This window comes from Myotis davidii, unplaced genomic scaffold (assembly GCF_000327345.1).
Source record: "Myotis davidii unplaced genomic scaffold, ASM32734v1 scaffold1330, whole genome shotgun sequence".
Taxonomy (NCBI): Eukaryota; Metazoa; Chordata; class Mammalia; order Chiroptera; family Vespertilionidae; genus Myotis; species Myotis davidii.
In genome coordinates this window covers 1901849-1919747 of record NW_006283826.1, presented here as the reverse complement: position 1 = coordinate 1919747, position 17899 = coordinate 1901849, and the positions used below count along the sequence as shown (strand labels likewise).

Sequence of the window (17899 nt, the reverse complement as noted above, 5' to 3'; positions counted from 1 at the left end):
CCCGGCTCTCAGGACGACAGCTGACTGGAGCAGAGCGGCGGCTGTCCCCTTCGGGCCAGGCATGGGCCCCACCCCCAGCCAGTTCAGTCACTGCCGGACCTTTGTGGGCACTTCCGTTTGCAGCCTCTACTTTGTGCTTGAACTACTGTGTCCAGGAATCAACTCTGACTTTCTGTGGCTTCTGGCCTCCTGTCACAGCTCCCTCCCTTCACCAACCTCTGATGTTGGAGAGAAGGTGACTCCTCCCTCCCTCCCCTCCTTACTCAGGTTTGGCTCCAAGGCCCACATGGAGAGGCTGGAAGAGGTGAACAAGGAGATTGAAACCACCAGCACCTACCAGCTCAAAGACACAGAGCTCATCTATGGGGCCAAGCACGCCTGGAGGAATGCCTCCCGCTGCGTCGGCAGGATCCAGTGGTCCAAGCTGCAGGTAGGTGGTGAGGCTTCGCTACCTTGAGGAGCCCTTTAGTGGAGTGGGTGGTAGGTGCAGGGGTGAGCTTTACAATGAATGGCTCAGCTGGAGGCCAAGGTGAAGTACCACCAGATGGTCGTCATGGGGTCCCAGATTCTCAGATCATGGCCAAATCTATCATGTCTCATGACGATAGCCAACACAGTGTTTAAAATGAATTTGCATATCTCTTGTTAAGGCTTATGCACTCCAGTTGACCACAGACCCCACCGCTCCCTTTTGTCTTGCACCTACTCTCTTTGCTTATTGATGTTACCTGCTTGCTCACCAAAAGCATCAGATTCTGTGTCCCTTGGTATGACTTTTCTCTGGGGAAGAGTTTCAAGTTGGAAGTAGATTAGTTTTCGAGCTCAGGGGTTTCTTCTTTGTTTTGTTTGTTTGTTTGGTTGGTTGGTTATATTTTTGATCCCTAATAACCTGACAGGAAATATAACCAGCCATTTTTTGTTTGTTTTGTTTTGTTTTGTTTTGTTTTTGATCCCTAATAACCTAGCAGGAAATATAACCAGCCGACTAAAAGTCTCTCCTCTCCTCACCATCCCTTTCCCACATCACTTACATTCCATGCCTCCGTTTAGGGATTTTTCTGGTTTGATGGGTGGAGAGGTGCTCACTACTCCAAGAGGGTAGCAGTTGGAGTGGGCTCTGGGCCCTCCTCCAATGGGAAGGCTGCCTGGGGGAGCAGAGGGGGGAAGGAAGAAGCCATCGGTCCCATAACGCACCTCTTCCAGGTGTTTGATGCCCGCGACTGCACCACGGCTCATGGGATGTTCAACTACATTTGCAACCACATCAAGTACGCCACCAACAAAGGGAACCTCAGGTGAGCTGACCGGCCTGGGGAAAGTGAGTCACCCCAGCGCTGACCCCTGGGTCTGGCGTTGGCTCACCTGCCAGGGAATCCTCCCCACCACCTCTCGGGGAGATGCACCAGGCCGGGAGTGGCGGCCTCGCATCCTTGTTCCACCGCCATGTCCCTTCTCTTCTGGGAAAAATAGAACTCCAAGTGGTTTCCAAAGCTACAGCAGCCAAAATCACCTTCAACCCACCGTTCCGTGTCACCATGGAGGGGGCAGGAGGGGATGTTTCTCATTCCCGGGAGTAGGAAAACCCCATTGTTTGTGGTGAGCTGCTTCTACCGGCTCCTGCTCTTGTCTGGGGCGCCCTGAGAATCCCCCTTTGGTTGGAAAGGCAATTAATGTGTCTTCCCACTGCTGTGGGGACGACTCCGTCAGGTTCCACTAAGCCAGCTCCTCTTGCCCCGTATGAAGAACAAAGCCACCAGGAGCAGGCCAAGGCGGAAGGCACCTGTGCGGGCTGGTGGCTTCCACCTGGCAGGTTGCAGCTGGGAAGGAGCAGCTGGAAGGGAGCAGCTGGGGCCCCGCAGATGGGCGGTTATACTTGTTCGTCCTGCCCACTCAGTCCTTCCCTGGCATCTGTGCCCAGCTCTGAGGACCAGCCCATCTCAAAGCTGCTGCAGGGATATTCCCTTAAGCCTCTGGGCTGCACTGAGCTCATCCCCAAAGTGACCTGTTGGCATGAAGCAGGGGTTTCCTTGCATGTATCCCTTCCTTGAGAAGGAAAGTTCTTGCCAGCTGAGCCTGCCTTCGGGGAAGACCTGTAAGCTGCGCCCGGGCCTGCATGGGGAGGTAGTACAGTTGACCGTTGAACCAGTACGGGTTTCACTTCACAGGCCCACTTAGATGCAGATTTTTTTTTTCAGGAAATGCAGTAAATGTATTTTCTCTTTTAAGTTTCTTAATCACATTTGCTCTTCTCTAGCTAACTGTAAGAATACAGTATGTAGCCCAGCCAGTGTGGCTCAGGGGTTGAGTGCTCATCTATAAACCAGGAGGTCATGGTTCGATTCCCACTCAGGACACATGCCTGGGTGGTTGGCTCCATCCCCAGTAGGGAGCGTGCAGGAGGCAGCCGATTAATGATTCTCTCTCATCATTGATGTTTCTATCTCTCTCTCCCTCTCCCTTCTTCTCTGAAATGAATACAAATATTTTTTTAAAAAGAATACAGTATATCATACATGTAACCTACAAAAATGTGTTAACTGGCTATTTATGTTATCGGTAAGGCTTCCAGTAACGGTAGGCTAAGTTTTGGGGGGAAGTCAGAAGTTAGCTGTGGATTTTCAGCTGCATTGGGGGCTCACTGTCCCTGAACCCTGCATTGTTCAAGGCTCAACTGTCTATCTTTTGACTAAAAGACGTCCCCCTTCAGAGAAAATCCAGCACGTCCTGAGTGTTGAAGGAGGGCTTGGTTGAGACCTCAGCCTCACGGAGCTTGTGGGCTGTTCTGGTAGTTTTCAAATGATGCCATGACTATGGGGCAGGGGTCGGGGGGGTGTTACAGACCAGGCAGCGCACCTGCACTTTGGGGAGTCTTCGTGACATCTTCTATTAAAGAAAACATTCAGCTGATTCTTTTTCTTAATACGTTTTAAAACCACACATCTGAGCACATACATAAGAGCATGTATGCTATGTATAGAAATCACCTAAAGGTAGGAAAGAAAGGCAAGCAGGTAACAGGAGGGAGGAGAGAGGTAACTTACACAGTGCGGGGTTTTCGACCTGCCACTGATTACGATTAGACTTAGAAGAGGTGGGGTCTGAGAGAGAGAAATGTGTTCTATTTCCGCTGTTGGTCTCGGTGCCTGCACACAGGGTCTCATCCCACTGTGTGTGACTCCGCTGTTTCTAAACACACTGTTTAAATATATAAATTACACAAACACCCTGCAACTGGTGCTCAACCAAAGGAACGGCAATGTGTGTTACTGCTGGAAGGCAGACGGATGGACTGACTTACCCTGTGTTGATTCCCCAATATGGCGCCTTTGCTAAGGGATTTTTAAGAGTGCCTGTGGTTCTCTGTGACTTTCACTTTCAGTCGCCCCCCAGGCCCCGCCCCCAACCTGGACTCACCGCCAGGTGCATTGCACCGTCGCTGCAGGGTTAAAGGCAGTGTTGTCCTGTGCGGACAGTCAGACCTAAATTGGCTCAGGTAGAGGCCGTGGGAGGCAGATGGGGCAGGGGATGTGATGTGGAGAAAGCGGATTTGAGTCAGGGCTTGGATTTGGAAGCATGACAGCAGAGAGGGGTTCCAGCCGAGGGGGCGGAGTTCCAGGAGCAGGATGTGGATGGGAGAAGGGCTGTGAGCGATGGGTTGGACCCACCGTGCGACTCCCAACCCAGCACAAGCCGTCGCTTGGGATCCGGTCCAGTGAGGGGACCAGGGGATCCGGGTGGCAGGAACTGGCGTGAGACAACATTGAACCACATCATGAAAAGTTACTCTCCTTCTGATGTTTATGAATCCCTCTGTTGCCGCTAAGGAGAAAGTCTCAGTTTTGCGCTAACCCATCGTTAACGCCCCTCTAACACCGCTTCTAACAAACAGAGAACGGGGCTCCAGCTGGGTGCTTCAGCAGGCAACAGCTACAACTCAATAACCATACAGTCTCATCGTTGCCTAGCTAGGTAGGCGAGTTCAGTGGCAATCTATCGTTTCAGAGTAAATACATGGAACACAGATGGAAGTTGGTATCTTTTTTAGTTGTAAGTCTGCAGACTTTGGCCTGGAATGGGTTGGACGAGAATTAACAATGGGGATAATTACGGAAGGAGAAAGACTAGAAGTAGACATTGATAGTGCATTCTTTTTTTTTTTAAGATTCTTTTTTTTAATATATATTTTTTATTTATTTTAGAGAGGGAGAGGGAGAGAGAGAGATAGAAACATCAATGATGAGAAAGAATCACTGACAGGCTGCCCTCTGCACACCCTACACCAGGGATCGAGCCCACACCCAGGCATGTGCCCTGACTGGGAATCGAACCTTGACCTTCTGGTTCATAGATAGAAGCTCAACCACTGTGCCATGCCAGCCAGGCCATGGTTCATTGTTTTTATTATTATTACTAGAGGCCTGTTGCACGAAGAGATTCATGCAATAGGCCTTCCCTTCCCTTGGCTACTGGCACCTGTTTGCCTCTGGCACACGGGACCCAGGCCTTCGTTCTGGCCGGGCTCCAGTCAAAGCCGGCCCCAGGGCTGTCCGGCTTTACTGCTCCAGCCCGGGGGCCATCCGGCTTCGTTCTGCCGCTTGGAGTCTATGTATGCAAATTAACTGCCATCTTTGTCGGGTTAATTTGCATACTCTCCTGATTGGCTGGTTAGCATAGTGAAGGTACAATTAATTTACATGTATGTCTATTATTAGGTAAGGTTAATATATTTTTATTTATTTCAGAGAGGAAGGGAGAGGGAGAGAGAGATAGAAACATCAATGATGAGAGAGAATCATTGATCAGCTGCCTCCTGCATGCCCCCTACTGGGGATTGAGCCCTCAACCCGGGCATGTGCCCCTGACTGGAACGGAACCCAGGACCCTTCAGTCCACAGGGCTGATGGTGCATTCTTAAAGGGAAGCGGGGCCTGATGCTCTTTCCCTGGAGATTACCTGCTGCCAAAGGGCTCCCTGGGAAACTGGCCCATGTCAAGGTGGTTTGAAAGTGCCATTTGAGAAGCATTCCTTTTCCTTCAGCAGGCCGGCATGGGGCCCCCCGTTCCACGCTTCCTCAGGCCCCTTCCTCCCGGCAGCTGCTCCATGGGCCTGGGGACCTGGGCACAGATGGAATCCACCCCGAGCCTCATGCACTCATCGACCTGGGTGACACCTTTTCCAGGGTGTCCCCAAAGTGCAAGCCCCACCCTGACACCAGGTGTCCCCCTCTGTCCCCCACAGGTCCGCCATCACCATATTTCCCCAGAGGATCGACAGCAAGCATGATTTCCGAGTCTGGAACTCCCAGCTTATCCGCTATGCTGGCTACAAGCAGCCTGATGGCTCCATCCTGGGGGACCCAGCCAATGTGGAGTTCACAGAGGTGCGTGCCCCCAAGTCCATGCCCACCTGGGCTCTCATCTCCCCAGACTGTTTCTATCAACAGACTTTTCTTATTTTGATGTGATCCTCATATGGAGAGCAGCAAATGAACTACCGCTTATTCTTTCCCAAACCTCCTTCTCTCTGCGGCTGCCCCCAGAGAGAACCAGCTGGTTCTCTTACAGGTGGTCAGTTGGTCATTTCCATGCCATTACCTTGCCTGACCCTCATGTTGGTAACCATAGTCCCATTTCACAGGTGGGTAGACTGAGTCTCACCAAGGCCAAATGAACTATCCAAGGCAATAAGTGAACAGAGCTAGAAATACAGTCCAAATCTCCTGCCTCCCACCTGGAGGAGAGGAGCTGACATATGGAAACCATGCCTGCATCCACCTTTTCTGAGTTGGGTAATATGTCAAATTCATATCATTCCTTCATTCGTTCATTCAACAACTATTCAACCCACACAACCCTCGTTGGATGGGCTGGACTCTCCATGGTACCAGCGCAGACACTATTGCTGACAGCCCAAGTCAACTCATAAAAGCCACCAGAAACACAAACACCACCATCCAAGGCTCCTTCCAGGTAATGCAGGCAGCACAGCTGAGGCACGGCACCTTACAGCGTCTGTGCCCATAGCAGACACCACAGGCAGACGCCATGCCTGCCATGACCTCAGGCCCACAGGCCTGGTACCCCCTTTTCTTAATCACCCAGTCATCCCAGTTGAACGTCATCTTGTCCTTTCCTCAAACCCCCCTCAAACTCCACCCAGTACCTCCCCCAAGAGGAGCTGGCCAGGCAGGGCCACCGAACTCCCTCAGTTGCTGCTGACGGCCATTGCATCCGGCTTTCCTGATTAAATGCCACCCTCCTAAGGAAGGGGCAGTAACCAGGGCGACCAGGAGAGGCACCTGTGCCGATTTAGACCCAGCCAGACTCTCTGCTCCACTTGGCTGCGAGCTGAGTGTAGAGCTGGCTGACCTTGTCCCCGTGGCCACAGAACACAGACGCCAGGGCCTCTTCCTCTTCTTCTGTTTCCAGAAGCCTCGCTGACAGGACATGTTCTTTTAAGTGCCTAATTTCATGCTCCTTCTTGGTCCTAACAGGGCAGAAAGAATCACCCAAATATAACCACGGAGCTGTATCTTTTGAAACCCTCTTGCCCTGAGCTGTCCAGTACAGCAGCTGCTGGTCACACATGGCTCGTGAGCACATAGTCTGCATACACAGCAGATCACCAAGACAGAAACCAAAGAGGGAGAGTGGAGAATATCTTATTAATAAGTTCTTATCTCGATTATTGAAAACGTCATAGTGGGTAATATTGGGCTAATCTATTTATTATACTTATTAATAAAGTAATATACTTATTGAGTTAATATATATAATTGTGTTAAATAGCTTCAAATGTTAATAATTTATTTAAAAGCCAGACTCTATAATAATAAAAGTGTAATATGCTAATTAGAATGGACAGCTGAACGACCTTTCAGACGACCTTCCAGACGAAGCCAGGGCTGCGAGGGCCAAGCCCCTTGCACGAATCTCATGCATCGGGCCTCTAGTTAACAAATAAATGATATCTAATATGTTTGATTACATGTTATATACTACTTGTTATAGATTCCCTCCCCAGTGGGCAGGAAAGACCCAGAAAACATAAAACATGGTTTCTGTCTGTGTGGCCTGGTAGTTTACACTTATGGCACTTAGGGTCTCGGTTCGAACCCAGCACATTTTGAGTGCTCTAAGCCTGGTGCTGGGCACAGTTTTATCCTCTGTCTGTGGGCCCACGAGAAGTGGTGCCAGTTACGTGGTGATGTCAGGGAGACCTTGACAAAGGAGGGGGGATGGCCCAGTCCCTCCGGAGGAACAGGCTGCCTGGGCTCTGCCCCTCCCCAGTGCCGTCGTGTTGGGAGGGTCTGGGGCCTGAGCTGGGGCCTGACCAGCGGGTCTGCCTGCAGATCTGCATCCTGCAGGGCTGGAAGCCCCCGAGAGGCCGCTTCGACGTCCTGCCACTCCTGCTCCAGGCCAACGGCAATGACCCTGAGCTCTTCCAGATCCCCCCAGAGCTGGTGCTGGAAGTGCCCATCAGGCACCCCAAGTAAGAGGGCCGGGCATGGAGTGGGTGAGGGTGGGTGGATTTCCCCAGTGCCCCTCTGCCCGTTCCTGGACCCCCTGGCTCGCCCTCTCCAGCCCAGACACAGGCTGAGAGGGGCTCTTGATTTTAGTCCTCACCCTGGGACCTGGGCACAGAATCAGTAATTCCTCCTTGACCAGCCAGGGAACTGCCACCTTTTCTGAATCATGATCTCCCTTCTTACCCCACTCCTAAGCTACCGACCCAGACCTGCCCTTTCCCAGCCCGAAGGATCAGAAAGCAGGAGCGCCTGCTCTCCTGTTGGGGGCTCAGATGTTAAACAGAGGGAGCTGTTTTAAACCCTGTGACTTGATGGTCTGAAAGGAATTTGGAGCGAAGGAAATCCACAGGGGCCTTGGGGGCAGAATGGAGGCGGCACCAAAAGACTCAATAATCAAGATAAATAATATTTTAATGCAGTATTTCTTAAAAATCAAAAATAGCCCGGCTGGCATGGCTCAGTGGTTGAGCATCTACCTATGAACTGGTTCGATTCCCGGTCAGGGCACATGCCTGGGTTGCAGGCCCAATCCCCAGTGTGGGGCGTGCAGGAGGCAGCCAGTCAATGATTCTCTCTCATTATTGATGTTTCTATCTCCCTCTCCCTTCCTCTAATGTGAGGGGTGCAGGAGGCAGCCAATCCAAGATTCTCTCTCATCATGGATGTGTCTATCTCTCTCTTTCCTTCTCCCTTCCATAAATATATTAAATAAATATATTTTTAAAAAGAAAGAAAAATAAAAAATAATTTTAAAAAAATTCTGTGCTGTACAGTGTGTCAGCATTTTAAATAAATACAGGATCCAGTTCAGAGCTGAGACTAGAGGGAGGCAAACCAGGTGAGTCATGTGAGTGCAGCGTGGAATCCTGTGGGGCCTTGACTTACGAGTGTCCCGACTAACAAGTTTTTCGAGATACGAGCCGTCTCTCGGCCGATTTTTTGCTTTGAGTTGCGAGCTAAAATTCGGGTTACGAGCCAGCTTCAGATACCCCACCGCTAGTTGGCACAGCAAATGTCACAGTGAACGCCACTACATCAGCCCAGCATCACATGTCATTGTAATGGTGAAAATTGCTTTGACATACGAGTAATTTGAGTTACGAGCTCCGTCACAGAATGAATTAAACTCGTAAGTCAAGGCCCCACGTATTACATTTCTGCAACCCTTGACCGGAATTGAACCCGGGACCTTTCAGTCCACAGGCCGACGCTTTATCCACTGAGCCAAACCGGCTAGGGCTGGAATCCTGTCTTTATTTAAAGTTTTGATCTTACCCAAATAACTTCATTCCAATAACATGCTGCAATAGAAATTGTATGGCGCCTCTCTAGGCACCTCACCCTACCCAGATTGGGCATCAGGGAAGACTTCCTAAAAGAGTAAACAACATTTTAGCTGAGAATTAAAGTGCAAACAAGAGCTGGACAGACACAGAGGAAGAGAGATCCCAGGGGGAAAGAGCGGGCGTGCAAAGGCCCTGGGTAGGAGGGAACTCGCTTCCTCCAGGACTGACTTGCAGAGTGGGCTTAGCGGCTAAACAGCAGCCCGAGCAGTGGTTTCCAGGCCTGGATATCCCTGCACATCCCCTGGGAAACATGGTAAGATGCATTTTCTCGGGCCCCAGCTCTGGAGCCTGTGATGCTCCAGGTCGGAAGCAGAGCCCAGAGCCCAGGCATCTGGTTCTGACATAGCCCCATCAGTCGCTGCCATTGCAGCATCCTCAGACTCAGCCTACCCCACCCTCTGTCTGCCAGAGACTCCCGCCCCCTGGTGAGCTGGGCTGTGTCCTTCTCCGCAGGTTTGAGTGGTTCAAGGACCTGGGGCTGAAGTGGTATGGCCTCCCCGCTGTGTCCAACATGCTGCTGGAGATTGGCGGCCTGGAGTTCAGCGCCTGTCCCTTCAGCGGCTGGTACATGGGCACGGAGATCGGCGTCCGCGACTACTGTGACAACTCTCGGTACAACATCCTGGAGGTGAGGGCCCTCCTTAGTCACCAGGCAGAAGCTGGGGGCTCAGCAGTGCTTCCCCACAGCCAGGATTTGGGGCTGAGAAACTGGACACGGGTGACAGCAGAGCCTGCAATCCCAGGGCGGCATCCGTGGCACTAACCGTGTATGGACTGGGTACCAGGCCCATCCATGCGGTGGGTGTTCAAAGCGCATTGCATGTATAACATGCTCATTTAATCCTCACCACAACCTCCAGGTTAAAAGAAAACCCCCTCTCACCGATGAGAAAACCAAGGCCTTTGCAGGGATGAAATGATGAGCTCAAGGTCGTGCCACCAGAAAGTGGCAGAGCTGGGATGCAACCCCAGTTGGGTTTTGTGGTCCAAGTTCATCCCCAAGCTGCTACACTGCCTCTCGGTGTCAAACTCTGTCAGAAGGGTTGGAGAATGACCGATGAACTTGGGACATTTTTTTGTCTCTTTTCTGGAAAACCAGGCTGGAGGAGAGTCCGTGGTTTTCCGCTAAACACATTTCTCGGTGGAGGTCTGATCTCCTCCCTGGTTGAGTCACCCTCATCGGCCGAAACGTGCCGGGCAGAGAGCGTCCTGGGGCCCAGCTCTGGTGAGAGCTCAGGATTGCCGTGGTTTTGTCACAAACGTTGTTCCTGACAACAGTTTCCTGTCACTGGCCCTGTTTCAAAATAGGCCCCTGAGAAGCAGAGAGCTGAAGCGCTGGCCTGTGTCTCACAGTCACTGAGGTGGAGTCAGGATTGGACCTCAGAACCAAGCATTGGGTGTCTGTGGCTGAGACCCATAGGTGTTCACATGGATGGCCCTTGCGGGCATTAGGCCACGTGAGCTCAGGCAGACAGACAACGACAAAGGCGGTGTGATCTCGCTTAATGTGGATTCTGCTCTCTGGTGAAATAGGAGAGTTAGCATGGTGGCTGTGGGGGTGGGATGCATGGGAATTGGGGAGATGTTTTAGTCGTACAGGTAAATAATTTCTGGAAACCTAAAGCACAGCATCGAGATTATAATCAGCAACACTCTAGTATAAACTTCAAAGTTTCTAAGAGACTAGATCTTAATTGTTCTCACCACAATAATTACATACAGATGTTAACTAATGCTACAGTGGTAATCATATTGCAATATATAACTGTACTCAACCAACACCTTGAACTTTGTACACCTTGAATGTGCACAACATCACATGTCAGTTCTATCTCACTTTTAAAAACAACCTCCATGGTTGTTCGCCTGCAAGACAGAAGCCAAGTCCTCAGCCTTGAGGGCCACTAAGTTTCAATCGCACTGTACGTGTGTGCGAGCCGCAGTTTGCCGATCACTGCCCTAGAAGATTCTACTGGGGCAGCCACCGATCTGTACAGACTTCTGGCAAGAAAGGAAAAGACAGTTTAGTTAATGTTCATAGAGATGCCTTGAGTCACATTTGGGGATTTTTTTTAAAGTTATATAGGTGTGTTTTTTTCCTGCAACTAATTTCTCTTTTGTTAACCAAAATAATGCTGTAGAAGTAACAGTAGCAGCATGACTGGCTAGACACCTCTCCTCTTTTATATAATAACTCGAGCTTTATATGTACTTATGTAAAGCAGCAAATTCTTTACTTCCTGCCTTTGTGTCGCTGCCCAAAGGCCCCAAGCAGAACCTAACACTTCAGCCCCAAAGAGTGAACCAATAAGTCCGCCTCCATGATCTTGCCTGCATTTCGACTGCATCGAGTAGTCACTGTGTAACTTAAATGAGACTCCCTCCCACCCCTGCCTCCAGTGCCCGCTGCCACTCTGTACAAAGGTTGACAGCTGAGGCTGGGAAGCGATTTACCCAAAGCTGAGAAATTGTCGCATTCTAGCCCCATAATGAGACCCGGGTTCGCACGAGTGACTAGAATTGACAGAGTAAGAGAAAAGCTAGGCTCTAATTAGTGCATTTGCTACTGGGTCTTCCTCACCCTTGACATCAGCTCCTGCTTCAGCTGTAACAAACATCAGGGGTTGTTTTTGCCAGAGACGCCGGCTGGTTGGGGAGCAGCTCCCAGGTTCTGGGCAGTACGCATCTCCCTGGGCTCCAGTTCTAAGGCCAACTGTCTCTACAGAAGTCGAGCAAATCCAGGCACCTCTCTGAGCCTCAGTTTCCTTATCTGTCAGATGGAGTCAGTCAAGCTCAAAACGTCCATGGTCTAGGTTACAAGTAGTGGCCACTCCAGGGGTGGAGCAGGTTGGGTGGAGAGCTTTTCCCACTAGAAAGTAGGCGATGTCACTCCCAGGCCCCCATCTCTGATTAAAACCCTGCAAAGACCCTCCTCGTTACATTTGGAATAAAAATCCTGGCTCCGTGGCACATCCTTCAAGGTCCTGCCCTTCTCACTAACTCCCGCTGGCTCCCCACCCTCCGCGTGCACTGCCCTTCTTCCTGTATCTCAGATGCTGCGAGTCTGAACCCTCCTCGGGGGCTGTGCACGTGCTGTCTCTCTGTCGAGACCCTCGCCTCCCTCCGTCTGCACGTGCCTCGCTTTTCCTCCCCGTTTGGGCCTCACCGGGCATGCCCCCTCCACGTGGGCCTTTCCTGACTATCGTGGTTCAGTGAACCCTGCCCCATATCCCTCCTCATCCCGTATCCTCGTCTTATTTTCTCCGTAGGAATTAGCACTGATCACAATATAAACTGTTCTCTCCCACTACGAGTTCCGCTCAATAAGTGGCCAGCCACGTCTCTAGTTTCCCACCACCGGTAGGTCCTCGGTAAGATACCTTCAGAGGGAGCGACTCGCTCTGCCAGTGAGCTGACTGATAGTTAAGACGTTCATTCACAACACGCGCTGGCCCCGCCCCTCCTTCGTCTGCAGCGTCCCAGCCTGAGAGTCTGTGTTCCCTTCTTCTTGCAGGAAGTGGCCAAGAAGATGAACTTGGACACGAGAAAGACGTCCTCCCTGTGGAAGGACCAGGCGCTGGTGGAGATCAACATTGCAGTTCTCTACAGCTTCCAGGTAGTGCTGGGGTCCCCGGCCGTCAAGCCTCAGGGAGGAACTGAACCTTTCAGAGCCTTGGAGCCAAAAGTCCAAGAGCCCTCGCTGCCAGGAACCACCTTTGGGGAGATCTGTCCACCAGCGAGGTCTACCGCCCATCGTGCATGCCTGCCTCTCCATGTTGATCTTGAGTGTGGACGTTTGAGGAAGAGATGACCAGGGGGGGGAGGGGGGGGCGTGTTGTGACTTGTCACCTGTGATTTTTCAGAATTGAGATGTCAAGTATCGTCCGTGTCTTGCGTAGGGACGCAGACCATCAGCTGACAGACAGGATTTTGTATCAGCACCATAAATGGAGAGCCAAGATCAGTTGCCTTAAATAGAAGAGAATTGTTAGTTTAAATAAGTAAACAAATACAAGGACTAACAAAACGGAGTTGTTCCATTCTAGCTACATAAGAGGTTCGTTTGAAAAAGGGTGGGGGAGGAGAGAGGAAGACTCGCTCGAGAGGCCTGTTAGCAGCAAACGGAGACTTTCTCCCAGGTACAGTCAGAAGGAGAAATGCAGACAAGTATTAGGCACTAAACCATCGCCAGGACCTGTCCTTCGGGAAACGCCTTTATGTGGGAGAATCCTGAAACACCCAGCTCTCTTACCTCCTGACTCCGGTCCCCTCTCCACCCACAGAGTGACAAAGTGACCATCGTCGACCACCACTCGGCCACCGAGTCCTTCATTAAGCACATGGAGAATGAATACCGCTGCCGGGGGGGCTGTCCGGCAGACTGGGTGTGGATCGTGCCCCCCATGTCTGGCAGCATCACCCCTGTCTTCCACCAGGAGATGCTCAACTACCGGCTCACCCCCTCCTTCGAATACCAGGTCCTGCCCCTCCCTGCCTCTTCACACTAAGTCTTCGGTAGCCTTGTGTGTGTGATGCCAAGAGCACATCTCAGTTCAGACGAGCACTTTGGACACTCAGGTGCTCAGTAGCTATGCTTGGTTAGTGGCTACCATATTGGACAACACAGCTCTAGCAGAAAGATTCCTGGAGACTAAATGAGTCGTCTGGGGTCTCAAGGAAAGTCTTTGGGAGGGATTGAAGGCTAAGTGGGAAGGTCTAGCACAGTGGTTCTCAACCTTCTGGCCCTTTAAATGCAGTTCCTCATGTGGTGACACAGCCATAAAATTATTTTCGTTGCTACTTCATCACTGTCATGTTGCCACTGTTATGAATCATCATGTAAATATCTGATATGCAGGATGGTCTCAGGCGACCCCTGTGAAAGGGTCGTTCGACCGCCAAAGGGGTCGCGACCCACAGGTTGAGAACCGCTGGTCTAGCAGGACAGTGCAGAATGCCTGGGCCAGCCACTCTGTGCCAGGACCCCTGTGGTCATCACTCACAGAATCACTCCCTGCAAGGCTGCGGGTTGGGCATGGCTGGGCAGCCACAGCCCCCAGGATCCTGAGCATCTCCCAGGGGAGCCAGGCTCCCCCACCGCAGTAACCGCAGTAACCATAGTAACCGCAGTCCTCTCTTCCCAGCCGGACCCATGGAACACCCACCTCTGGAAAGGCACCAACGGGACCCCCACCAAGCGGCGAGCCATCGGCTTCAAGAAGCTGGCAGAGTAAGTCTCCTGCATTAGGTGGGGGTGGATGTGCCCCGAAACCTGGAGAGCCCCCCAAAAGGAAGCCAGCCAGCTAGTCATGCCTCTGACCTCTAGCGCGATGAGATTTCTCTACTTTCTCTCGCCCCCTCCCCCCTCGTGCCTTCTTTGCCTCAGAGTCTGGGATGTAAATGTCGCCACAGTTCTTCTCCCTCCCGATTTTACTTTCCTCACCCAGTTTCATAAATCCTTTTCCCGGAGGCAGTGGTATGTTGGTAAAGCAGCTCTCCTGATAATAATATTAAAAGTAAAAATAATAGTAGATTTGTAATGTTGGCCAATGGCCATCGTGTAAATACTCCCATTATGGCCAGTTTTAAGCTACCGGCAGGAAGTCACTGAACCCAGAGTAGAGAGGAGCTGGGATGAGCTGGGTCCAGAACATCACTGCCAACAGTACTCTTGTCCAGGGCTGAACTCTAATTTCATTCATTCATTCATTCATTTGGCCCACAAATGGATACTGAGAGCCTACTCCCTGCCAGGCACTGTACTAGGCTCTAGGGAAGCCATCATTAGCCAGACAGATGTGGTCCCTGCCCTCTTGAAGCTCACAGCCATTCCTCTGTCAGAGAACCACACAAATACAGTCAGCACTTCGAGTGCCCTCGAGGAGTGACCCATGGTGCCAAAGAACAGACTTAACCGAGTTTAGGCGAGGGCTTCCTTCAGGAGATGACAATGGAGCTGAAGAATAAGATGAATAAGTCCTAACTGAGCACAGAAGGGCGGGAAGGGGGGGTTATGGACCAAGGCCACCAAAGAATAACTGTCCTGACGTATAGCCAGCCCAGCTGCTGCGGCTGGCTCAGTGGTTGAGTGTCAGCCCATGAACCAAGAGGTCACCAGTTCAATTCCCAGGCAGGGCACATGCCTGGATTGTAGGCTTGATCCCCAGTAGAGGGCGTGCAGGAGGCAGCCGATCAATGATGTTTCTCTCTTACCGATGTTTCTGTCATTCTATCCCTCTCCCTCTCTCTAAAAATCAATAAAAACATTTTAAAAAATAAAAAAGAACCTGTAGCCAGCCAAGGGGGCAGCTGACAAGTGGGGTGGCGCCACCTGAGATACTCTAATGGGGATGCCAGGCTTCTCCTACGAAAGCGCTCCGCCGGCTCCCTCGGAGACACCCCTGTTCAGAACTAACTTACTTTTTGGCAGAGGAGCTAAGTATGCACTGAGCTCCTCACTCTCTTTCCTGAGCGCCCTCGGGTCCAGAACTCTCTCTGCATGGGGGGTAGTTGCAAAAAATAAAACAATTGGTGCCATCCATGCCACAGACCCCAGAAGCAAGACACTGGTGGGTCTTGCAGGGACTCAACCCTGGGCGCCGGCTCTGTTAATATAGCCCATGGCATCTCTCTCCCTTTCTCCCCTCCTCTCTCCTTCCACCTAACCCCGTCTTCCAGCCAAGCAAGGGCACCTCAGCAACCATTCTTTCGCTAATGAGCGATCACAAATATTCTCAGGGAAGGCAGCCCCTGGCTTCCCTTCAGTTCAGCTGTCTGGCGCAGGAGGAACGGGGGAGTCTAAAACATTAACCGCACTATTAAGATGGAGCTAGAAACAATGGAAGTTAATTATAGCTGCTTTTTTATGCTCCCATCATTCAAAGGGAACCTCCAGGCACCTTTTATTTCTCTCTGTTTCTCCCCCTTAGCCCAAGTGCTCCTGCAGCGTGGGTGGTTTCCCTGATTCTAAAAAATGATGAATTTACAGCCAATAATCCCCCAGTAGGAGGAATTAGCAAGTTGTCTGCTGGGAGATGCCTAGTTAGAGCAGGGATGCTTGCTCCGAAGGGGAGCCCAGGCGTTCCTGGGCCTCTGGCCTGGCTGCCTCGCCCAGGCCCTCTGGACAGGAAGGAAGAACAGTGGTTCTGAATTCTCCATTTAACTACAAAGGGCCTAGACTTGACATTTGAACTCTCCCCACGTCTTTAGTGGTAGCAGCATCTTCAAAATTCATTCCTTTGCTAGATATGTATTTAGTGCCTATTAGGCATCAGCTGTACAAGACCCCGGATATGCACGGCTGACTAAACCAGACCTGGGCCTTCACTTCTGAAATCCCTTTGAGCTCAATACCTAGTGATTTGTTAGTGATTTCTCTCTCTCTCTCTCTCTCTCTCTCTCTCTCTCTCTCTCTCTCTCTCACACACACACACACACACACACACACACACACTAATGTAAGCCCCATCACAGCTGCTTGTCCACAGCTACTTTCTCTATGTTCTTCAGCTCCTATCCCAATGCGTGCACATAAGTGGTTAACATACATTTGATGGATGAACAAATGAGTGCATGAATGAATGGTCATCTTTTGGGGACAATGCTTGGCACAGCAAGGTCCTCAAGACTGGGATTGATCCATGAACAACCCAACACAGTTAACCAACCATTTCAGCTCATGACTCGTTGCTCCGGAGGGACTTAAAGGGGTCAAATGGTGCCTAAACTCAGGCTTTGAGTTCCCAGAGGCCATCAAAGATCAGGAGAGTAAGTTCACTCTGGTTAATGTCATGGATCCTGCTTCTCCCCAATAGTCCCAGCCTGGCATTTCCCATGGTCCTCTCCCTCCCCTTCCTCCCAGAGCCGTCAAGTTCTCGGCCAAGCTGATGGGGCAGGCAATGGCCAAGAGGGTCAAGGCGACCATCCTGTATGGCACAGAGACGGGTAAATCGCAGGCCTATGCCAAAACCCTGTGTGAGATCTTCAAGCACGCCTTCGATGCCAAGGTGGGTAGCAGAGCTGCCAGCTCTCCAGCCCTTCGAGGTGATTAAAGTGGGGAGGGGAGAGAGGGACGTCCACAGGGTAGAACCCTTTGAGAATGGATGAAAGCACATCCCAAGTTGCCCATCAGCACACACGCTCACATGTTCATAAATTTCAGGGGACGGTGATGTCCCTCTCTCTGCGAACCCCCCCAGGAGTCCAGGAATCACAAAATGAAACCCCCAGATCTAGAGGAAACTGTGAGAGGGTTCTATGAAAATCCGTTCTGGAGTCCGTTTTAAGAAGCTCTGCGTTAAATACAGTTCAGTGGGTTTCTTTGCTGCAGGACTTGTCAGAGCCTTTAGTCTGCAAGTCTGTGTTGTCATCTCCAAAAGAGGAGGGCAGAGGATGTAAATGTTCCCCAGACATGTTTGTTTACGGCTCACTTGTTTTTGGGAAGCATCTCCAGAGACTGGGCTTCCCTAGAACCGCCGTTGAAATATGTTTCTCGAGCGACACTAGGATACAGGGCAACAATCTTTCCCCAAAACAGGCCTCTCAGACTTGTTTGGCCCAGGCCATCACCCTGCTGGAGGGAGGCGAGGAAGGGGGCTGAGCAGCCGTTGGTCAGATCCAGTCGGCCAGGTCACTCCCAGCCCAGATGTGGTCAAGGAGGTTCCAAGATCAGTTGGTTTTAAAAAGCTGAAGGGTCTCCATTAGGACCTGTCTCTACTGGCAGTCACCCCCTGCGCCATTTCCCCAGATTCCCTACGGCCTCCAGGGACCATAGGAGGTCCCACCTGCCAGAGGCTTACAGGTCTGCCCATGAAATAGCAACACCCCACACATTTGGTTCTTCCAAAGGAGAGAGCTCAAGATGACTCATCTTCTGCTTCTCCTCCTCCTCCTTCTTCCCCCCTCTTTGCCGCCCCCGCCCCCGCTCTCCCACCTAGGTGATATCCATGGAAGACTATGACATTGTGCACCTGGAACATGAAACGCTGGTCCTGGTGGTCACCAGCACCTTTGGCAATGGAGACCC

General features: G+C 51.3%; 1 protein-coding gene across 1 annotated transcript in view; it reads left to right on the top strand.

Moving 5' to 3' along the window:
• The window catches only part of NOS1 (nitric oxide synthase 1), an 80204-nt gene that overhangs the window by 30545 nt on the left and 31760 nt on the right, over window positions 1-17899 (top strand). Inside the window, exons 6-15 of the mRNA XM_006754134.2 lie at window positions 268-430; window positions 1204-1295; window positions 5239-5380; window positions 7352-7491; window positions 9328-9502; window positions 12389-12490; window positions 13158-13352; window positions 14019-14104; window positions 16736-16880; window positions 17811-17899. The exon at window positions 17811-17899 is cut by the window's right edge and continues 11 nt beyond it. Coding sequence (XP_006754197.1) covers window positions 268-430; window positions 1204-1295; window positions 5239-5380; window positions 7352-7491; window positions 9328-9502; window positions 12389-12490; window positions 13158-13352; window positions 14019-14104; window positions 16736-16880; window positions 17811-17899 — 1329 coding nt within the window. The remainder of the gene's footprint in view (window positions 1-267; window positions 431-1203; window positions 1296-5238; window positions 5381-7351; window positions 7492-9327; window positions 9503-12388; window positions 12491-13157; window positions 13353-14018; window positions 14105-16735; window positions 16881-17810) is intronic.